The following is a 23787-nucleotide window of genomic DNA, read 5'->3' as shown; positions in this document are numbered from 1 at the left end:
TTGTATATACTAGTTAAATACTGGGTTTTCTCGGCTTATCCTTCAAGATGATTTTCTTCTTTTTTATTATAGCCATTAGTATCTTTTAATAAAAGTTAGCTCATAGTAAAAGATCTCAGCTTTTTGCTTATCTAAAAGAAAATACGTATTTATTTTTCTTTAGTTTTTAAGGGTAGTTTTTCTGGTTGACAGTTATTCTTTCTCAGATCTTTGAGAATATTTTTTCAATCCATTAATTACTGCTGAGGTTTTCCATAGGTATAAAGGATATTCCCATTCAGGTTATGTATCTTTTCTCTCTGTCTTCGACTTCAGGGTTTACAGTTTCATCACGACGTTTCAGAGCTGTTTCCCTTACAGATTCCCCCACCTTGGTCCACGTCAGGCTCTTGTGACTCTGTGCCTTCCAATGATGGCATTCCTCCATTTATTTCAATTTCTCCTGAAATGTTGGTATGAAGTACGTTGAACTGTATTATTAGTATAACTTCCATACCTTTTAGTTTTTCTTTCATATTAATTATTTCTTTGTTTCCTGTGCTTATTCTGGATAATTTCTTTAGCTATAGTTTCTAGTTGCTAAGTCTCTCTTCATCTTTGTCTGATAAGCTATTTCAATTCCCTGTGAAATTTTTCATGTCAACAATTGTTACTTTAATCTCTAGAAATGTCATCTTTTTTCCCAATTCTGCTTTTCTTATAGTGTTTTGATCCTTGCTCCTCTAAAAACGTTTTACACACAATTATTACACCGTACACATGAAAATTGTGGAATTTCTAGCCTTGGTGGGTGCAGACTCCTTGTCTATTATTTTGGGGACTCTCCCTCAGGGTGGTTCACTTCTTTTCTTACCTGGTATTCCCCAGTTATGAGCTTATCATTTTCTCTTAGTATGTGGAACGTCAGCAGGCTAAGATGGTTATGCTTTTCTCTAAAGAGGCTCTATCTCTGCATCTGCAGAACTACACACAGGGCACCATCGAGCCAGGGTCGGACAGAAGCCTCCGGAAGGCATGGCTTCTGCTCAGCTCTAGTGTCCTGCTGGCTGCCTCTACATCTGGGCTCAGGGCAAACTTGCCCCTCCTGCCTGCTACCTGTAGACCCAGGACAAGTTTTCCTGGGACGTGGGAAGAAGTGGACTCCTTGAAGACTAGCTCTCCCTTGGTCAGTTTACATGGTGTGTCCAAAGCTGTCCTTTATGAAGTTGGAGAGCCTTGCTGGCAGCAACGTTGAAAATATACCTCAGTTCAGATTTTTTAAGTGAAACAACTGGTCAGCTGTGCCCCACATAAATTTATCTCTGAAATTGTACAATGAGAAATGTTCTTCCAATGGGAAACCCCTTGTATACTCTGATAGCCAGGCAAAGATGTAGAATAGATGGGCAGGTTCACAGAGTCCTCTGGAATTGCAGATGTCACCTGAAAGTGAGGGTCAAGACCTGAAAGAAACGAACTTAGGAGAAGTAAGACTGCCATAAAAACTAAGAATTCAGCTTGCTCTTTCATTGCGTTTTTCCTATAACAATTTGTCACCATTGCTGTGCAGATGAGAATGTAAGTTCTCAGGGGCAAAAGCCCTGTCTGTCTTGTTTGGTGCTGGATCTCTGAGGCCTAGTGAAATGTCTGGTATAATAAGGGCTTGATCAATATCAAATCAATAATCAAAATCACAAACACGAACTGAGGACCTATTATGGGCCATGCACTGGGGTGTGTGGTAGAGGATGGAGCAGTGAACACAACAGGGATTTTTAAAACTCCTTCCACAGATCTTGAAGACCCAAGTTTATTTTGTTAACATTTTAGTATATCGTATTCACTTGTATTAGTTTTGAAAAGTTTTGAGACAGGGAAAAGTGGCCTTCCCGGAGCTACAGCTAAGGTCACTTGCACTGGTTTCCATGGTGAACAACTAGTTACCATCTGCCTAGTAGGTATTACCAAGCAGGACACATTTCCAAAAACACTGCTGCATCAGGAGCCCTAAACATACTGTCTGTTCCTAAAAGGCCTCGTTTGTCACAGTCGTGTTTCCCAGAACTATATTTTTTCAATTCATAGAAATATGAATTCAGGTAGAATTCTGAGAAATCTGAATGCTAAGATCTGAGTATCCGGCTATGACACGTGCTTCAGGAGACCAGGTTTTGGGTAAACTCCATCTAAGCGGCTCTGTAGGGGAGTGGGTTTTCATCTGTCTCAGACAGTCTCTCTGCTTTTAGGTGCTGGAAGTGGTGAGTGAGGCAGAGCAGGTTTGTCAGAACCTGGGATTTAGGGAGTCCCGTAGGGCCTTGGGAGGGTTTGTGACAACTGTCAGCCTTGAGGCTCATCTGTCTCTGGAGAGAGTAGGAACGTGAGTCTTTCCTGGTGACCTTTCTCGTTGGGTAGTGACCAGCTGGTCTCACTTTTATTCGCAGCTTCCTTGTTTGGTCCTGTGTCACTGCACATGCCTTTCACATAGTGACATTCACCATGAAGAAAAGAACTATTCAATTCAGGGAGCGTTACCTTTAATAAAGTGGAATTTTTTTTAAATGGAAATGAACCTTGAACCTCCTTTGATCTAATTAGTCTATCTGCATTCATTCTCCACCGTACAGAGGCAGAGCTGGGTAGCAGGCTTGCTCGGGCAGCCCCTATCTGCAGGTCCTTGCCTGTGACAGACACTCAGGAATGTCTGCTGATTTCGTAAAAGGGAGGTTGAAGCCAGTTTAAAGTGAGGGTGTGATATTTTATAATTTTTAACAGAAGTAGGGACTTAATGTGTGTTGGTGGTAGATTATTGCCAGTGAGATTATAAAGAAAGGCCTGGAAACCTTCCTACAGGCTTGGATGAGGGAAAAGGCATTCCCACCGTGAACCACTGTGATAATGTGAATAATGCCTTTTAAAATAGACATTTTGCGAATGACTCTAAAGGTCAAGCTGTGAATATTGAGCCAGATCAGGAAGGCAAGGCACAGGCTTACTCCTTACTTTCTGCCTGAGAGGGGGAAAGACAAGTCCTGGGAATCCCAGGAGCCTACAGCCACATTGGCCTCGCCTGTTTGGGCAATGGTGTGGCTCGCCGCTGCTGCCTTGGCCTGCTGTGAGCTGCTCCAAGGCTACCTGGTGTCACTTGCACTGAAGCCACAAAATGGGGAGTGTGTGCCTTTCTCAGACAGATGTGCCTAAGTGTGTGCAGCGGCAGTGGCAGCCCCAGAGGAGGCAGGTGACCACGCAGGAGTCAGCCAGGGCACCCAGGCTTCTGCCCCACATGACCCCTGGGGCAGGTGCCTTCAAGGGCCTGGGAGGGACTCTTGGTACAGAGACGCCAGCCCCACAAGCAGTGGAGCCTGGGAGGGGGAGGGCACCAACTGTGGGAGGATGAGGACTCCATGGCAGGGTGAGGATTCCAGGCAGAATATGATTCTGTGGCAGGGTGAGGATTCTGTGTCAGCGTGGGATTCCAGAGCAGGGTGAGGATTCTGTGGCAGGGTGAGGATTCCGTGGCAGGGTGAGGATTCCGTAGCAGGTGAGGATTCCGTAGCAGGGTGAGGATTCCGTGGCAGGGTGAGGATTCCGGGGCAGGGTGAGGATTCCGTAGCAGGGTGAGGATTCTGGGGCAGGGTGAGGATTCCGTGGCAGGGTGAGGATTCCGTGGCAGGGTGGGATTCTGTGGCAGGGTGAGGATTCTGTGGCAGGGTGAGGATTCGTGGCAGGGTGGGGATTCTGGGGCAGGGTGAGGATTCCGTGGCAGGGTGAGGATTCTGTAGCAGGCTAGCAGTCAGTTTGGTGTCTTGGTGATGGTGTGGCTTCTTGTGGAGATAAATTAGAGGGGACAGGAGCAGTCTTATTGAATCTGCGCAAAAGTGGCCTAGGAGGGGTGTCCCTGCTCCCCCATTCCACAGGTGAGGAAACTGACCAGGCCCTGCCCAAGGTCATGAGGTCTGACTGGGGGTGTGTGGAGCCAGCAAAGCTGCTACCTGGGGTTCTGGGATACTTGGTGTCCTTGAGCTACCTCCTGCCTCCCTCTGCTTTTTCCTGTAGCATCCTGCCAGGATTTCCCACATTTTCCTTCCTCAAAGCTAAGCTTTAGAGAGTGAGCAATGCCACTACGTGTGGGATAAAGTCCAGAGTCCATGGCTGCCCTTTGAGCCCCTCTCTGGCCCGGGGGCCTTTCTAGCCCACACTTGCCACACTCCCCTTGTTCAGGAGGCTCCTGCCCAGCTTCTCTTTTCTATCTGAGCATCTGCCTTGGGCCTTCAAGATTGCTGGTCCCTCTTCCAGACACACCAAGCCTTCTGTTTGTGTGTCCACAGGCTGTTCCTGGCGGCAGAGAGCTGGGTGGGCAAGGCTATCTGCTTGCATGTGGGGGCTACACAGACACTCAGCAGACGAGGGTTGGACTTGCAGGGACTGGCTCTGGTGTTCTTGCTGGGAGGTGGGGAGCAGCCCTCCTGAGGGGCTAAGATTTGGGATGCCTGGCTGGCTGCGGGAGGTGTTCTGGTGTCCGTCATCCATTTGAGCTGCTGCAGAGACTGGGCCTATTGTCAGAGCTTTGGGGACACAGGCACTGGGAGGGAATTCCTGTCATGATTCAGGACTGGGGCTCAATGAACTCATTTTTCCAGAACTTGTGTTTTCCAGAATCTATGTCTGCCGGTTTCATGCCCCCTTTGTCCTCAGTGGTCCCTGTTCACTCCTGGTGCAGGAGCTGTCAGTTTTGAGCATGGTTCAGGTATCCCCCACCCTTCCCTGCTGCTCCTAGCTCCCAAAGACACTATTCTGAGCCCTTGCCAGTGCTCTGACTCAGATGCTCGACCTTAGGGTTTCAGTTCTAGAAGGACAGGCATAACTATTTCTCTTTATACATTTCTCTTTATATTGCATTGAAAATTCAGTGAGGTGCATTTTAGAAGTGGCTACATATTATAAGTTTTTCTCAAAAATTTCTGTCTTGGCATTCCATTCTCAAATGTGGTGTGTATTCCCTTCCCTGTGGGTTTGCAGGGAAGCTTGGCCCAGAGGCTGTTTGCTGGGGAAGTATTTGGGTTTTAAGAAATAAAGTCATCAGTGTGGACGTGCTTACCTGTGACCGTTGAAGACCTGTCACTGACCTGAATAGTCGTGAAAATAAACAGACGCGTGCGTTTACCTGGGGAGATTCAGGAAGAGAACCACTCTGCCAGGTGGTGCGAGAAAAGTGCATTTGGCATCTCAATGATGAGGCTTTCAATCATCTTAATTTCATAACGAAGATAGACCCAGCCAAGCAGGAGAATTCCTAAAAATCGTCAGCTGGTTGATTGCATCGCTGTCTAAATGCATCTCCAAAGGGAAAGACTCGAGCTGAGAATAATTTCCTGTGCTTTATTACTGCCATGGGATATGGGTAGACAGGTAAGAGGTGAGTGTAAATCGTGTGTACGTTGAACATAATGAAGTGGTTTCAAAACAGCTGCCTGATGACAAACAGCAAGGTTTTGCTTAATGGGTTAAAGAGGCTTCCCTACACTGCTGTTGTGCAGACAGGATTCTGTCCTACCTTCAAGGTCGATGAAAGCCCAGCTGCCTGTTAGGGACAGAATCTGCCTGGGCATCTTTAATAGGGTGGAGCAGAGGACTGATCTTTTGTTAATGCCATGGTGTCCCTAGAAGATGCTCTTTTTACCGACAGACATACACACCCTTGGGACCCTACTGAGAGCGTTCAGTGCTGGATTCCCCAAAGCCTAAGCCCTTACCAGGAATAAACTTACAAGTCCAGGACACTCTGTGGAGCCTCCTAATTCACCAAAGTTGAATGAACCTTTCAGGACACAAAGGTTGTCTGGCAGCCACTCAGTTAGTGTGTATTTGTTGAGCACGTGCTGTTCACACAGCACATGGGGCACACAGGAGTTTATGAATGTGTTAGAGGTAGGTGTGACCTGGACTCTGACAGTCTGGAGGAGGCCAGGGGCCCTTCTGGCCACACGCTGGGTCCAGTTTTTCCAGGACCCACACATGTTGTCACAACCCACTTCCTTCCCTTCGTGTGAGACAGGCCCAGGTGGCAAGTGCCTGCAGTACTCAGCAGAAGGCTGGGTGGAGCCAGCATCATTCCTCCTGAGGAACACCACTACCTGCTCGTCCCTCCTCTTCCCTGCTCTGGCCAGTTCATAACAGTAATCAGGACATTTAGATTATTTTAGATTACCACGTATCAGCAGCAGTTTGTTCTTTTGGGTAGTGTGATTAATCTCCAATTTTAATAGAATGAATATTCAAATTGTTGTGCACCAGGTTACATGAAATCATAAAAATAGCAATAAGTTAATATCCCTAAACTGATGTGCAAAGCTGAGTGAATGCCTGGTCTTCTCAGCATTCAGTAACTTCCATGCACCACAGCTGGGAGGTTGCGATCCCAGGGAATGGAGTCCCACCTGCTCTGGTTAGTCCACCAGAAAAGCAGAGGGAAACAGGATGAGTCAGGGTCTGGGGGGGCCCTGAAGTTTGTGCGTGGGTGTGTGGACAGAGCCAGGCTCAAGCCAGCCATGCACAGTGATGCCTTGTGTTGGGAAGAGCTGGGGCCTGAGGAAGTTTAAACGAAACACACCTAGATTGAAACCAGTCCTTTGTGAAACAATCTTTACATGCAGACGTGTTATTCCCGCAAATCAATAAAAGTAAAAGAGGGGCTACATGGATGAAATGAAAAGGATCTGTACAAGAAAGTAATCTTTAAACTTGCTTCAATGACAGAGAGGTAGAAAACGTTATAAAGCTAAGACTAGTCACTCATTGGTTCTCAGTTCTGTGCCAGTGGGTGTTTAGTAAGACTGAACGAATGCAGCTGGGCAGGTATCATCCTGCACCGGCCTCCCCACCAGCCTCCTCCCTGGCAGTCCTCCCCATTCGCCTTCCCTTCCAGTGCTCCCCACAAGCCCTTCCCGTCAGTCCTCTCATAAGTTCCTCCTATCACCTTCCTCACCAATCCTCCCCCGAGTTCCCTCCGCCAGCCTCCCCTGTGGTCCTCTCCACCTGTCCTCTGCAGCCCTTCCCTGCTCTGGTTCCTACTCTGCGGAACCCTCCAGGCTAAGGCTGTCACTGGTCCTGCCTGTGCCCCAAGAGGCAGAGGGATGGTGCTGCCCAGCAGCCTGTGTGGGACCCGGAACTGTATGGGGCTGGACTTGGCCTGCCCCCCAGCTGGCAGTAGAGCCCTCCCTGTCCTCCCGCTTGGGGTCCTGCTCCCACCCTCCCACCCTCTGTGAAACTCGCTGCACCGACTTCCTCCATCTACATGGACAATGGCAGCTCCCCTCCAGGTGGCTGTTGCAGAGATGGTTTGAAATAAAACACTCACACCAAGCCCTTGTGCAAGTTGGCAGGCAGAGGAGAAGGCAGGCTGGCTGGAGGACACGAGCCTCAGCAGCGACCCATGTGCAGGGCTGAGGGTGCTCAGGGTGCTGCTGTCCCCCACCAGGCTGTCTTCGAGGGAAGCACACTATTAGTTACTGTTTTGCTTAAAATATTGATTTTTATAGGTAATCCTTAGGGGAGAGCATTGCTGGCTTAGCAGGTTCTTCTTGGCTGGACCTGTCTTATCTAACTGTTTATTTACTCAACTAAGGGATTTTCTGCAGACCTCCGGGGAGAGCTGGTCATAATTATTTATCAGTCGGCTCAATCGGGGCCTGCTCGTCTTGCACACTGCTCGAGAGGCAGCTGGCAGCCCAGGCTCTGGTTGGCTTCTCACCCCTCCTGGCTGGTGTCCTCAGGCAGCAGCTTCCAAGGGCGTTTCTCTCTCGGCATCGGTGCCTCCGGTCACATGGGCGCCTCCCGTCACATCGGCGCCTCCCGTCACATAGTCTTCTGGTCCCAGAGGAGTGTGGACTCTGCTCCCTAAGTGTCTGACCACAGGTGCCAGGAAGGAGAAGGCAGGACATGCAGCAGGTTTCTTCCCAGCTGTGGGCTCACCAGGTTTTACCATTGTGGTTCCCTCAGTGAACATGTTTGAGCCCCCCTCATACCCGCACACTTCCAGGACAGGCACGCCTGTGCCATGGGGTCTGGGCTCTGCTCGGACTGCAGGGTCTGTGTGAACCTCTGCTCACTCCGTGGGTGCAGGCACGCGTCCTGTCACCACTGTCACTGCACTGCACTTTACAGACACTGCGTTCTGACAAGTTGCAGGCTGTGGTGACCTCGTGTTGAGTAGGCCTGCGGTGCCTCTGTCCCTCAGCATGTGCTCACTGTGCGCCTCTGTGTCACATTCTGGGAATTCTCACGATATTTCAGTCTTCATGACTGTTGTTATCTGTTGTGGTGATCGGTGATATCTGATGTTGCTACTGTAATTGTTTTGGGGGACCACAAAGCACACCCATAGAGGACAGAGAACTTGAGAGGATGGAACTTGACAGACAGAACTCGATCAACAAACGTGCTCTGATGGCTTTGAAGGCTGTCAGCTGATCCCACATCTCCCTCCCCCTCCTCAGGCCTCCCTATTCCCTGAGATACAAGAATATTGGATACAGGCCAATTAATCACTCTGCAGTGGCCTCCGAGTGTCCAAGTGAAATGAAGAGTCCCACATCTCTCACTTTAAATCGAAAGCTAGAAAAGATTAAGTTTAGCGAGGGAGGCATGTCAAAGGCCAAGACAGGTCAAAAGCTAGGTCCCCTGTGCTGAAGTGTTAGGCAAGTTGTAAATGCAAAGTTGCAAAGGAAATTGAAATGCTACTCCAGTGAACACACAAATAATACGATAACCAAACAGCCTTACTGTGATAATGGAGAGAGCTGGAGTGGTCTGGACAGAAGGTCAAGCCAGCCACAGCATTCCCTTAACCAAAAGCCTGATCCAGAGCAAGGCCCTGGCTCTTCAGTTCTGTGAGGACTGAGGCAGGGGAGGAGGCTGCAGAAGAAAAGTCTGAAGCCAGCGGAGGCCAGTTCATGAGACTAAAGGGGAGAAGCTTCTCCATAGCGGACAAGCACCAGGCGAAGCAGGTGCAGACGGAGAAGCTGCAGTGAGGGATTCAGAAGATCCAGCTAAGGTGACTGATGAAGGCGGCAGCAGTCAACAGAAGAGTTTCAAAGTCGATGAAAAACAGCCTCATCCTGGGAAGATGCCATTAGCACTGTCACAGCTGCCGCGGAGAAGTCAGCGTCTGGCTTCAAAACGCCACAAGACAGGCTGCCTCCCTCCCTGGTTGCTAATGTGATGTGAAGTTGAAGCCAGTGCTTATTTCCATTTCCCAAATCTTAGGACTTCTTACTGCTCCTGGCTGGTGTCCTTGGGCAGCAGGTTCTGAGGGCATTTCTCTCTCGGCATCGGTTCCTCCCGTCACACCAGCGCCAATTATGCTAAATCTGCTCTGTCTGTGCTCTGTAAGGAAGAACAAAGCTTGGATGACAGCACATCTGTTTACAGCATGGTTTACTGAATATTTTAAGCATACTGTGGAGACCTACCGCTCAGAAAAAACAACCCCTTTCAAAACATGACTGCTTGTCGATGATGCGCCTGTCACCAAGGACCACTGGTGACACGAACGAGGAGCTTGGTGGTTTCAGGCCCACTGAGACAACACCCATCCATTCTGAAGCCCATGGATTAAGGAGTACTTCTGACTTTCAAGTCTCATTATTTCAGAATTACATCTCTAAAGCTACAGCTGCCCTAGTCAGTGATTCCGCTGATGGATCTGATGAATAAATTGAAAACCTTCTGGAAAGAGTTCACCTTTCTAGATGCATTAAGAACATTCATGACTCATGGGAGGAGGTCAGAGTATCAGCATGAGCAGGAGTTTGGAAGGAGGTGGTCCCAACCCTCATGGTGGCTCTGAGGGGCTCCAAACCTCCGTGGAGGAAGGACCTGCAGATGTGGTGGAAACAGCAGGAGAACTAGGATGAGAAGGGGGGCCGGCAGCTGGGACCGAACTGCTGCAATCTCAGGATGGAACTTGAGGGGTTCCAGGTGAGGGGTTGCTTCTTAGGGATGAGGGAAGAAAGTGGTTTCCTGAGAATCTACTCCTTGTGAGGGTGCTGTGGACATTGTTACAGTAACAACAAAAAGATTTAGGGTATTACATGAACTTAGTTGATAAATCAGCAACTCTCAGAGATGGAGGGAGAGAAGCCCCCTCCCCAGCCCACCCCGTGGACCTGTGCAGTCTTCCCAGACTCCCTGCCTCCCGGGAGGTCTGGCAGTCCATGTGGACATGTGACCTTTGGGAGAAGCTCCGAGTTGGGGTGCTCAGGCAGACAGGTGGCAGAGGGGCGTTTGAGCAGACAAGCTGTAGATGAGAGCAGGTGTTCAGCTTTAGTCCTCCCTGGCATGGCTCAGGAAGAGGCTGGAATTGGAGGATGCTCCGACTCCCTGTGAAGGGTACACAGGTCTAGAGCAGGGCGGTCTGTACAGACATGGGTTCCCCTCGCCATGGGGGAAAGTCAGAGGGAAGTCTTCTGGTAAGGGGTCTCACTCAGAGGAGGTGTCTGGGGGACCTTGGCCCAGGGCCTCAGATTTCAGACCCAGGAATAGAGGCACCACCAGGCTCAGGATACAGATGTGCTGGGAGCAGGACTGGCCCCAGGGCTGAGCGTTTGACCCTCAGACTGGGCCCAGGTTCGGCGTCGGACACAGCTTTCCTGTCTGTGAGGCTGTGGTCAAGCCTGACACCCAGGCTTAGGTTGTTAACCAGGAGGCAGACACCTCAGGCACAAATCTGTGTGCCATATACCTGGGCGGCCTCTTTCCTTTCCGCATCAGAGTGGCTTCAGGCCTGCAGAATTCCAGTCCTTCTTTCCCTTGGGGATGGTCAGGCGCAGGCCTCCCCCCTGGAAGCCCCAGCCCAGCCAGGCCCAGTGCCCCTTGCAGACTGCCCTCTGGCTTGGGGCTGGTCAAGCTGTGGTAGGAGAGAGTGCCCTTGGCGGGGCAGCCAGGCCAGGGCTGGGGCCTTGGGCACCGGGAGGGGTGTGGGGCATGTTAGTGGCTGGAGGCTTTGCACACTGATGCCCCATCTCCCACCCATTTGCCCCCTTTCTGTAGTGTCCAGCGGTCCCTGTGACTAGGAGAACTCCCCCAGGTCACTCTGATAACACCTCCTCCCACCTTGGGATGTCATCCCAGCAGGGAGTTCAGTGTCTGCACTGTCACCCAAAGAGGCTCAGTGGGCAGAAATGTGTGGTTAAATCCCAGTGGAAACAGTTGTGGTGAGGTGGGTAAAAATGGGCGTGCTGAGGGGGGTGCCACGTGGGTAACAGACACCTGTTAGGGCTTTGGAGTGTGCTGAGACCGTCCCAGAGTTGCCTCACTAAACCCACACACGCAGACCCTCCTGAGCACCTGTCTCTGGACATAAATGCAGGAATGGTCGGTTTGCACCCACCTGTGTACTTTGTGGTGACATAACAGGCAACGCCCTTGTGATGGGACGGGCGATGGGCAGATCTGTGTGGCTTGTTCATCCCCTGGAGTGCTGGGGCTTCCAAAGGCCAGCTGATGAAAAAGGGAAATGTTGGCTTTGTAGCATCTAGAGAAAAAGCCTTGGATCCAATGTGATTGCAATGCATTCATTACCAGCACAGCCAGGACACGCTACCGGACAGCCAGTGTCACCACAGATCGTGTTCAGCTGCAGAGGCCATTGGAGCATTTTTATACTTGTTTACTCTATTTTGTCATTTTTATACAGTGTGATTTTATTATTCAGATACTGTATTTTTAATCGCACTTATTTTTTCTCACTTTATATTATGTATTTGTATATTACACACACACAAATATGTGTGTGTATACATAAATATACACACACACATATATATTTGTATGTGACAACAATTAGACTCCACTGTACACCTTGGAGTGGCTGGAATCCAGAGCGCCGGCAGCGTGAATGCTGAGGAGGGTGTGGGCGGCAGGAGCTATGCCCACCATCGGTGGAAATGCAAAATGGTGCAACAGCTTTGGAAGGCAGTCTGGCAGTTTCTTAAAAAACTGAACCTACCCTCAGCATAAAATCCGACAACTGTGCTTTGTAGTATTTTCTGGAAAAAGTCAAAAACCACGTGCACACAGCAGCCTGCACGCAGATGTTGGAGGCTTTATTCATCGTTGCCCAAAGTAGGCAGGCGCCTAAGTGAGTGTCTGAAGGAGCTGTGGAACATTCTTATCATGAAAAACTCTCTGGAGTGAACTGTGAAGCTGTGAAAGAGCATGGAGGATGCAGTGCTGGGTGAGATGAAGTGCTGGATGAGGTGCACGGGGCTGGGTGAGACGCGGTGCTGGTGAAGCACTTGGGGCTGGGTGAGACGCGGTGCTGGGTGAGTCACGCGGGGCGACGTGAGACGTGGTGCTGAGATAGGGTGAGACGTGGTGCCGGGTGAGACGCGTCGTTCCAGGTGAGGCGTGTGGTGCCGGGTGAGACGCGGTGCTGGGTGAGTCGTGCCCATCTGGGAAGGCTGCACACTGTTTGGGTGCACTGTTTCTGGGCAAGGCAGAACTCTAGCAATATGAAGAGTCCCCGGGTGGCCAGGGGTCGAGAGATTGGGCTGAACAGGTGGGCTTTTAGGGCAACGAAGCTCCTCTGTATGTGGGGACACATGTCATTATACATTTGTCAAGACTCAGAATTCACAGCACAAAGAATGCGCCCCAGTGAGAACTCTGGAATTCAGTGGATAGTAATGTACTGACGACGTGGCGTTACTAATCAGCTCATTAATTGTACCACGGTAGCATTTAATGCCTTCTTCTTGCCTCCAGATTTTTATCTCCAGTCTGGATTTCTTCCTTGAAATCAGGACTGATGAGGATCTAAACTGGATAGTGTCCCCAGCAAAGCTGAGCACACTCTGTCCCCTCCACTGCTCCGTGTCCCTACGGGACCCCAGAATTCACCTCCCTCAGAGAGAAAACCCATCACCAACTCCCCTACATCTGCCCACACAGCCTGCCCGTCCCCGCTGCCCCCTTTCTCCTCCCCCATGTCTGGCCCTGGGCCTTCCACTCCCTCCTCCCTGACCTCCCTGAAGCTCCTGGACACACAGCACAGGCCATGGCCACGGGGCCTCTGCACCTCCTCTGCTTTCCCCTGGTGCTGCCCATCTCCTGGCCTCACCTCATCGAGACTTGGACCTTGTCTCTGTGCCCAGTGAAGTCTTTCCTGACCACCCCACTTAAACCAAGGCCTCTCCCAACTGTGCACCTCTCCCGCCTTCCTCTCTCTGTTATACCATCCACCTGTGGCATAAAGCAAATAAGTGAACAAATGCATGTGTGTGTCCCCCCTGCCCGGAAGGTATCTGCCCCAAGGACAGTCTGCCAAGCGCCTGGTCACGGCTCTGTCCGGCAAAGCTAGGACACGGTCGGCACCTTGTCAGCTAATAAAGATGAGTTGCCAGAATGACTATATACAGATTGCCCCAAAGGTCACCATACAGAGGGGAAATGGGAAATTGTAGCCAAATGTACCTTTATTTACAAACTATTCATTAAAAATTCATAAAATATTCACAAAATGGTCTCTACATGTTGGCTTTCTCTTTGTAAAATGTTGTAATCAGTATTTTATAAATAATGGTACATTTAGCTGCTGTTTCCCACTTCCCCTACGTACAGCGACCCATGGGACACTGTTAGTGCAGGAGCTTGTATGATTTTCTAAGGTATTTTGTTTATTTAACGTCATGAGCCCTCTGCCCTCTGCTGTGGCCCTGAGTGTTCCTCCTTGGTACAGTCACACCAGCTGTTTGACGTCCCATTCTGTGGACTCACCGTTGTTCATGCGACCACTCACTTTTCGATGATTTTTCTAATGCCCCATTACAATCCTCTATCCTCAGGCATTGGGAATGTGGGTGGGCCACAGAGGGGATATGCCAGATAAGGCATTGTGAAATATATTAAGGTTTAAAAAACATACGTCCTCCCCCAGAGTGTAGAAGAGCAGTGATCTAACGAGTTTAATAAATGTCACTACTAATCTCGGTCCTCAGATTAAACTTTTCAGCCCCTGAGTGGCTGAACTTTTGCATGAAGAATTTTAAAAAACTACCTCGAGTCTGTAATTGACTGTTCTTACGTATGCAGCTTGTATGTTTTCAGAAGAGTCGATTAGTCAGTGTGTATTTATGAAGTATGTGCTGTGCATTGGGTCGTAAGCACAGTGTACATTGGGGAGTATACAAAAGAATGACATTCAAAAAAAGAAAAAGAAGAAATATATTTCAAACTTCTGTCTAGAACTGGCCATGCTGAGCTTTCACCAAATACTTCTTAGAAACCACATTTATTTGGGAAAATGAGGATTCTGTTGCAAGAAAGAATTAAAAAGCTTTTGCGAAAAAGTACAGGAAGAAGCAAACTTTCAGATGCTCCCATTAACACTTGAAAACACGGGCTAATTCTAAGCCTGGAGCCTCCCTCCCCTTAATGAGCTCCCCATGCTGAGTTGGATGGACGAGCCATGCATCCTGAGTGGCCAGTTTGGTGGCCGGCCAGGCCCTGCGTGCTCTGGAAACCGCTCTCCAGCCTGGCCCACAGGGGGCCCTCCCTGCAGACCCACCCCAGCATCCTTGGGTGGTACCTGGGGCCTTCATGGTGGCTGCTCCAAGTCGCTGCACACACCCCATGGTCATTTCCGATTGTACAAGTAGGTCTCTTTAAGGCACACAGGTCCTGCCTGGTCCCCGGCTTGCAGAGCAGCACACAGCTGAGTACAGCAGGTGTGTGTCATGTTTTGGCAGATTTGAAAGGCATCATGAACATTTAGCCTGGGGATGGTGTCCACATAGGGCTTCCACTAAGTAGGTAGTGACACTCTCATTTGTTTTTGGGGGGCTGGTGTCTTGAGACAGTGGGATGGGCACTTGTCACCTGGGTGCCCCCACGCTGACCCTCTGCTTCCATCTTCTGCAGGTGGTTGCCATAGCAGCCTTAAGCCAATCAGCAATGGTTCCACCATCGCCATTGCTGCCGCCGCGGCTGCCACCATGGTCTCTGTGGACCCAGAGGGCCTCCGGGACCCGTCACCCTCCAGCGTGCAGCCATGCCACTTCCTGACCTTGGCACCCATCAAAATACCCTTGCGGACGGCCCCCTTCACAGGTAGGCACAGACGAGGCCTCTGCATGCCTCAAGCTGCTCCAAGCACCTGCGGTGTGACTGGCTGCAGCTGCTGAGGCCCTGGGTTCATTCCCTGTGGGACGAGGAAGCCCAGCTGTGGGGAGGGACAGCTGAGTGAGGCCAGATACATTCTGCCATAAAGCCAAGTCTAAAGTGTCTGTGGGAAGAAACGAGACTGCCTCACTCACTCCTGAGGGGAGCAGTGCCCCGTCTGCGAATGCAAGGGCCCGAGAAGGTGGGATTTTCTTCTGAGAAGCGTGAAAGAAACAAGGGCAGAGTGTGAGAGGAGCTCAGTGTCACCAGGGCTCTCACCATCCCGTCCCCCTGGGCTTGCCTGCTGGTCCCGTGCTGGGACACCGGCCAGGTCCCACCCACCAGAGTGGGACCAAGTACCAGAGGTGTGGATGGCCACACAGGTGCATGTAATGCAGTGGAAGTGCTTCCTTCAAGGTTCTCAGGGCAGGGTTGCTGCAGGTGCTCTGGATTCTGAGGGTGCAGCACGTGGGTGAAGGCTCAGGAGGGAGACGCAGGCCTGGGGGCCTGGCCTGCCCTGGCTGTGGCTCTCCTGTCCATCTGTGTTCACAGCTGGGCATGTCTGTCAGCTGTGACTCGTGTGGCCCAGCCACACTGATGAAGTGTTTCGCTTCTCCAAATGATAGAAGAAACGTTGATTGAGTCAATTCTCCGTTCTTGTGGGGTGGCACTATCCTTTTAGTTTTAATTTTTTCTGGAATATGGAGACCTTAAATAGAGGTTCTGTGAAAGACAGGACTAGTATCGTCAATTCTACACTATCAGTAACAGGAAGCATGTCACTTGATGGTCATGGGCACACATACACGAGGCCATGTGTGCTCACGTGCACCATACATGAGGCTGTGTGGTCACGTGCACACAAACACAAGGCCATGTGTGGTCACGTGCACATGTACATGAGGCCGTGTGCACTAGTACACGGTAGAGACAAATACTTTCTAACTCCTGGGAATGTTTTTGGTATGTTGATTTTGTTTCCGGTAAATCTAACGTGTTTTTCCAACACTGGACGGTTGGCACTTGCCATTTCTATACTGGTTTGACAGCTCAGCTGATAAGCAGGATACTGTCTTCTCAGGAACAAAACCTTACGCGGCCTCGGCACGCCAGTGCACATATTTAGGGTGTGAGGAGAAAATAAAACACACAGATAGTCTCAGTGTAGAACATGAATTAGAGCCGCGTCAAGAGTTTGGTTAAAATCCATCGTTCTGTTGACATTCATTAAGGGAGACTTACTGTTTTCAAAGAAAATTAATCCTAAAACTCAAACCTGTGTCCCCGGAGTGGCTTTACTTTCCATGTCTCCTCTGTGATTTATTAAGTGACATAATAATCAGGCATCTTTTCTGTTTGCATCTGATGAAGTTCCATAATCAAATTTGCCGTAATGTGCATCCGGTTGGAAAAAGACAAGAATCAACATTATCTGTCATGTAGTTGTCTGGGGAAACGGCCGCCAGAAAGATGAAAGGGGCATTGCTCAGAAGGTGGCTGCCAAGGGGCTCCCCAGAATCCAGCTGCCCATCTGCCCTGAAGACCCTGCTCTGTCGGAGACAGTCAGGTTAAAGGTGAAGCACAGTCCGGGGCTGAGTTTGGAGCAGTGACCAGATCTGAGCTCAGAGCAGTTTGGCGACTTCTTGGTGGTGCCCAGGGAGGGGATCCTGGGCAGTGAGACCACCTGGTGGTGTCCTGACTGTGTCCTCTAGACCAGACTTTTTGGCAGCAGGGACTGGTTTCATGGAAGACAATTTTTCCATGGACTTGGGAGCAGGGGAGGTTTCGGGATGATTCAGGCACATTTCTGTCCATCACCCTGTAATATAAAGTGAAATGATTAGCCATCTCACCAGGACACAGACTGGGTGGGGGCCCCAGCTTGTTTTCCTGCAGCTGGATGGTCCCATCTGGGGGTGATGGAGACAGTGACATGGAGCGTGTTGCTGGTGTCCAGGTGACTCCGCAGTCTTGTTCTGGTGGTTGTCACTCAGGAGGAGCACACGACCCAGATCCCCATGTGCACAGTCTACAGTGGGGCTCGTGCTCCCAGGAGAATCTAACTCACCACTAATCTGCCAGGAGGTGGGGCTCAGGCAGTGAGAGAGGATGGGGAGCGGCTGTGAGCACAGATGGAGCATCACTGCCCAGCCCCTGCTGCACAGCCGGCTCCTAACTGGACACGGACTAGTTCTGGTCCATGACCCAGGGGGTGGGGACCGCAGCTGTAGACTTTTGTGGAAGATAATTGAGGCAGGACACACCCATCAGGACAGCTCTGCAGCCCCCCCTACAGTACTTTCTGAAAACCAAGGCTTGAGGGAGCTGAGGGACAGAACATGCCTATTGGGGCTGTTTTCTGGACCCCTGCCGAGCGCCCAGAATGCCTGACACTGAGCCCTTCCGGTTCTGGGAGCAGTTCTGGTGACTTCAGACAGCCCCACTAGAGTAGGCCTGACACCCTCCAAGTAGGTGCACTGCGGGGGACAGGAGAGGGCAGAGGTGCGCATGGGAGGCTGGGGGCAGTGGCCCCTATCCGGTGTTTGTGGGAGATGGGATGGCAGCCATGGTGAAGAGCCTCGGATGGATTCAGGAAAACACAGCTCACTGAGAAGTTTGCTCCACATTCAAGCTGATTTTATGAAACCACGTGATCTTTGATTTATCCACATATAAATAATACTGTTTTTATTTGTAAGGTAATTCCCATCTCATATAAAGGAGTTCTTGTTTATACCCTTGGCTTGACGGTAAAAGTCAGATGACCCTAGAAACCCCCGAGGTTTGGATTAATGGCTCCCGGGTGGGGGGCGACTTCTGCCCCTGGGGTACTTGGTGATGGCCAGAGACTGGTCGCCATGACTTGGGGGTTGCTGCTGGGAGCTGGTGGTGGGGAACCAGGGAGCTCACCACAGTCCTGTAGCCACCAAGACACATCCACAGTGAAGATTTATCTGGTCCCTAATGTTAGTTGAACCTAATGGAGGAACCCAGGTTTCCGTGAACCCCACTTAATAGACCATGATATCCGTGTAGCAGCAGCAGGAGTCACCTGGGAGTTCATGTTCCATTAACCGGAGGCCTGAAAGAAATGTCTCTGCGCTGGAAAGAGATGGAGCCACAGATGTACTTAATTAGGTGCCTTTAAGGAGCTAGAGAGTTTCAGTCAGCTGCCACAGTGACCAGGTCCAGATTCAGTCACAGACGAGGTTCCTCTTTCAGAGCGTCATCTGCGCGTGAGCAAGGCTGGTCCCTGATGCACCTGGCTCTGTTTACAAGCCTGCCCCTGCCCAGGTCACCTGGGGGAGGGGGGCACCTTTCTATTCCCACCCACCTGCAGCAGACCCAGGTCTGCTGAGAGCGTGGCCATGTGCGTCCAACCCAGCAATTCCTGAGGCCAGGGACCCCTGTCTACTTTGTGTGTTGATGGGCTGAGACCCCACCTGCCTGGGCAAGGGGTAGATGCCAGCAGGGGTTACTGGGAGATGCCGCTGCCCGTCAAGGTGGCATCTGCCCCTCCCCTCCACCCTAGCCACCCACACACATGGACTCCTGGAGCGTGGAGGAGGAGCGTTCCCTGTTCCTTTTCTTCAGGCCTGTCTCCCCTGAGCATAGTTTGCCTCACATCCGCCTTCCTTCAAGCTTGGGCGCTGCAGTGGGCATGATGGTCCCAGCACACAGAGGCAGAGGCAGGAGGATGACTCGAGACCAGAAGTTCAAGACCAGCCTGGAAACCTCTCAATGAAAACAAATGAAAAAAACTCTTTAAGCGTTAGAGCTTCAGGTTAAAGAAGGAGCACATTTGGGATGGGGGTGGGAGGTGTCTCGTATGTTTATCACTTAGTGTTTAGGAAGAAGCTGCTGTTTTTCAGGGCAGAGTGAACGAAACACAGTAGAGTTTGCTGAGGGGCACAGAGATCTGCTCCTGGTGCTCTCCAGGGCAGCCTGTCCCTGTCCCAAGGTCACTCAGCAGGTGCCCTGCTCAGCCAGGAAGGGCGATGGGCCCACCTTCCTGGACAGGGCTATGGGGTGGGCGCTCTGGTGCCTGCCCCCAGGGACGGCATGCAGGGTGCGAGTTGTCTTTTAGGAGTGATGATGTTTATTTTTAAAACTTGGCCCACCATTTCTGAAGCATTCAAGTGTGGAAGGTGTAATATGAGTGGGTAGTTTTGGTCTCCAATAGTGCAAATTACTATCAAATACAAATATTAAAAAGTACCATCTGCCTTGGAAACCATTTACCACCTGTTCTTTTGCTTCCGGAACTATTTAATGGTTTAAATTTAACATTTTGTCCTGCCACGGAACAGCTGGGTAGTGACTTTTTTTGTGTTGTTCTATCAGTAACTTCCCAGCCAAGCTACATAACAAGTGGGAGAAGTCTCGGAGCCAGCACTCAACTACGCAGCCTTTCATGGGGCTGTCGGCTCCCCTCATTAGCGGGGCCTGCAAGCTGCCAGCACAGGTTCCGTGACAATAGTCAGCCATTTGGGGATAAAGACTTTTTCCTTTTTTATCATCCAGGAATTGTTTCCTCCTCCACTATAATAATAAATGTCATAATACATATTAACATTTTAAAGATTTTCAGAGGCAGAAGTACTGTAGTAGCATAATTATAACCCAAAATGCCTGAAACTCATCTGGCTTCTATGAGAAAGACACATGTGTTTCTATCCAAGGGATCGAGCTGCCTTTAGTAGGAAAAAATACTGGATTTAAACAAACAAAAATCCTTTGTGTGGTTCACTATCCGTGGTAAGTGAATTCATATTAAGGCTGCACACTGAAAGCCCCAACTTGAGCCTCACATGTGTACAAAGGTATGTACCTCCCCCGAATATTTTGAAATAAAAAGAACGCAACTGTAAGTATTCCACCTGGCATTATTATATTTAGGCATGTAAGTTGATGCATTTTCTCAGTGGACACCCACCGTGGTTGGGAAACCCCCCTCTCAGCCAGGTCTAACCCTCCTGGTCCCACCGCCGTCTCCACCACTGCCACCTCCCCTGGTAAACACCCTTGTCTCCATCGGCCCTTTCCGCCGTGAGTGCCAGTTCACTGTGCTCCGCAGGAGGGTGTGGAAGCATCGTGCACAGGGATGTGTCAGTTTGGGCCAGTGTGGAGATGCACAGTAGGCACCTGAACCTGCAAAGGGAGGTGTCCCTGCGCCCCAGAGGCCCTGCTCCCCTGAGTATGTGTGTGTTCCTCATCCCTTCACTGTGCTTAAAAGTTTTTATCATTACCTCCAAAAGTTTTTATGCATTACCTCCACATGATGCTGCATTGTTTAGGCTCCTTTGAATTTTACAGAAATGTGAACGTAGCTTGTGCAGCCTGCTGTGGTCGTCTTTTTGTTCAAATACATACTTTCTTAGAGACATTCCTGCTGACGTTTGCCCCTGTCTCTGTGTCATCCTTCTCTGCTGGTGGGTATTTGGGCTGCGTGCTCAAAGGTCAGGTGCAGCTGCCACCTCCCCCTTTAGAAGCACAGTCCTCTGCTGGGTTCTGCCCAGGGGATGTTTGCACAGGTCTGCAAAGCCCCAGCCCCGACCTCTGGGGCATCTCGTGAGTTCTCATCCTGGACAGTGACCAGCGCTGGCTCTGTCCCCACCTACCCCTGCTTCCTGCCTGTGCTTTAGGTTGATGGATGTGATTTCCCACTTGGCCCTGCACTTTCTGATGAACGCCTCACCGTCCTTGATTCTCCATCCCACGGTTCTGTTCATTAAGAACAAAATACAGAGCGTTTCTCCTGTGGTCTTCCAAGAAAGTCTATGCCCCATCCCCACCCTTCTGCCTGCCCAGTCAGCTGTACCCTGTGCTGCCCAGGGGTTTGAGCCTAACTCTAGAGGTCATCTTTGACCCCTCCTCGGCTGGTCCCTCGGTCTCTCTGTCCTCTTTCTGGCCACCAGCACGGTCTTCTGCCCGACCAGCTGCCCGTGCTTTCTCTCTCCCACTGCCCTGAGTCAGGCAGTGTCCACAGGGAGCCAGAGCAGTCCCTTCACCCCAGCTTCAAACCCAGCGGTTGCCTCTGTGGAGCTTAGAACAAATCCAGGCTTCTGCGGAGGCTCTGAACGCTGTCTGCATGGCCCAGGCTGTGTTCCCACTTCTCCTGCCACTTGTGTGCCCACCACGCCTCAGCTGTGCCGGCCTGCAGGTGTCAGCAGAGCGTGTCACGCTCCGGCCATCGCAGGGCCTTTGCACAGCAGTTCTGCCTGCCTTGAGTGCTCTCCTCTTGCCTCCAAGCACAGTTCCTCCTCCTTTAAGGCCTCAGCTCTGAGAAGTGGCCTGGGTCCTTCTGCTGTAAAGGACCCTTGGGAACAAATGCCTTCCCATGACCCATGTGTTTACTTTGTTGCTTAAATTATGCTCTGATTCGCTGCCTTTTACTGTTGTGGACAACTGTCACAGACTTAGCGGCCTGAACTTTATTGCTGCTTGCTCGTTCTCCCACTGAAATGTGAGGCCGGCGGGAGGGTCTCCCTGTCTCACTAGCCACCTCCTCCCTAGTCCCAGGAGTCTCCCACCAAAGCTCGCTGAGTGGACCAGAGCTGGTGACGTGTCACCACGGCAGTTACTGCTCAGACTGCTGGGCAATTCTCATTTGACATTTTGGGGTATTGCCCTCAGCGCTGCCTCTGTTCTCTGTGAGACAGTCTGACCCCGTCTTCCTACACCCCTCCCAGTCCCATCCTGGCAAACAAGTCCCAGGGGGATCTGGCAGGGAAGGAGGCTGTTTGCAAAGGACTTCAGAGGAGAGGTCATAACCTGGACGTTACATTCTTATGGGGTTTAAGTTTTGAACCAAAAGACCCGTGGACCTTGAGTCTCATCACCTCAAGCTGGAGACGGGGCTGGAGGTCAACACAGACTGACCCACCTGAGTCCCAGGGCTCAGCTCCCTTGTCTGAGCATCTCCAATGGTTTCTTTCTGTGTCCGGTCCCTCCCACCCCAGCAATGGTTCACATACCTCAGGGCCGTCCTGCTGAGGTCAGTGACCTGATGACCAGCACTGTGGCAGGGCAGCTGGTGCTGACAGGACGCAGAGCCCTGTTTATTCCATGGCCTTTTCCTCTCGGTGCGTAAGTTCTTAGAGGCCCCGAGGGGGCTACTTTGAGCAAACACTCCCAAGGCAGCGTTGATGTCAGGGTGAGCTCCCCTGCGGGAACCTCTGTGGCAGGTCCTCAGAAAGGTGGTGTGGGGTTGCCACATGATCCAGCAACAGAGACACTTGTGACCCCACACACGTCTGCAGAACATCCCCCATCCTGTCACAGGCGGCAGGTGGAAGCCGTCCAGGTGTGGAATGATGCCAAACAGGCAGCGGGGGGCTGGGGACTAAGGGGAAGTGACAGTGGGGAGTTAGTGTTTCACGGGGTGAAGCTTTAGTTTGGGAAGATGAAAATGTTCTGAGTTTGGGAGGTGATGGATGCACAGCCATGTGAATAGACTTAATGCCCTAAGCTGGACACCTAAATATGGTAAGATGATAAATTTCAAGTTTCGTGTGTTTTACCAGGATAAAAAGTGCAGAAAAGAGCTCTCTCGGTGCACTGGGTTCCACCCCGGGTAGGCCCTAGGGGGACACCCATCCACTGTGTCATCCATACCTGCAGGGAGGGAGGCATGTTCTCATTAGCACTTGAAGGAAATCCTTTTTAGGTAATTTGGAACTCAGCAGCAGAAGGGCAGTGAACAGGAAACAGTGAAAGTGTCACACTGCCCGTATCCTCATTGTGGTTGAAGGCCCCGTGTCCCCTCTGACTCGGGTCCATGACAACCTCCCCGCCGCCAGGTTTCTGGCAACATCAGCGGCTGGAGCAGGGTAGGAACTGAGGCATGAAGCGGAAAGCCTGTGGACATGGGAGGACGGTGGGCCCAAGTGCGTGCAGCACCCTGGGGCAGCTGGGCAGACAGGTGGGTTCTGCAGGAGCTCGGGGGCTGGCCTGGCGGTTGTGACAGTAGGAATGAGTGGCATCTGGAATGACAGAGGAGGGGTGTCCTGAGGGGGCAGGCACCTGGAGGGCACAGCAGGGGTCAGAGGGCGAAGGTGGTAGGAAGGTCGGGACTCACTCTTGGCACTGGCAGACAGACCTGCCAGGCCAGGGCTGGGACTCAGACTCCCACGGGCTCCAGCTGTCCCTGGCGCCAGCCTCTGATGCACAGTTGGGAAGCAGAGCTGACTGCAGAGGTCAGAGCCCGAGCACACCTTGTGCCTCCTGGGCCTTGAGAAAGAGAACGTGGACTGGGAAGAGGCTCAGGCCAACCAGTGTTCTGAGCCCACTTGTCGGGGCAGGTGGAGCAGCCTGGCTGAGAAGTCAGAGGAGGAGGGGAGGGGGGCTGGCAGTGTCCTCTGCCCCGCTGCCCACTGTCCCTGCTGTGGCCCAGGACTGGCTGTTCTCCAGCCTGGGATCAGGGCAACATTCACCACCTGAGTGTCTCCTTGGCACTCCCCATATTCTCGTGCCAAGACTTCCTAAACTGTGATGTCTTTCCTGAGAGTCTGATGTTATTCCGTGCAAGTGTTCACCTGGGATAAAAAATAGAAAAGCATAAACAAGAAAATTCAAATTGCCCATAATCCTTCCACCCCAATAAACATCTATAAAACACCTGCAAACCGTGCTGAGGCCCTGCTCCCTACA

General features: G+C 51.2%; 1 protein-coding gene across 1 annotated transcript in view; it reads left to right on the top strand.

Annotated features, from left to right (window-relative positions):
- The window catches only part of TCERG1L (transcription elongation regulator 1 like), a 196518-nt gene that overhangs the window by 32043 nt on the left and 140688 nt on the right, over positions 1 to 23787 (top strand). The window contains exon 4 of the mRNA XM_053583531.1: positions 14896 to 15084. Coding sequence (XP_053439506.1) covers positions 14896 to 15084 — 189 coding nt within the window. The remainder of the gene's footprint in view (positions 1 to 14895; positions 15085 to 23787) is intronic.

Source organism: Nycticebus coucang, chromosome 3, assembly GCF_027406575.1.
Source record: "Nycticebus coucang isolate mNycCou1 chromosome 3, mNycCou1.pri, whole genome shotgun sequence".
In the NCBI taxonomy this organism is placed as follows: Eukaryota; Metazoa; Chordata; class Mammalia; order Primates; family Lorisidae; genus Nycticebus; species Nycticebus coucang.
The sequence above is the reverse complement of the archived record's forward strand: the minus strand, read 5'-3'. Positions and strand labels throughout refer to the sequence as shown.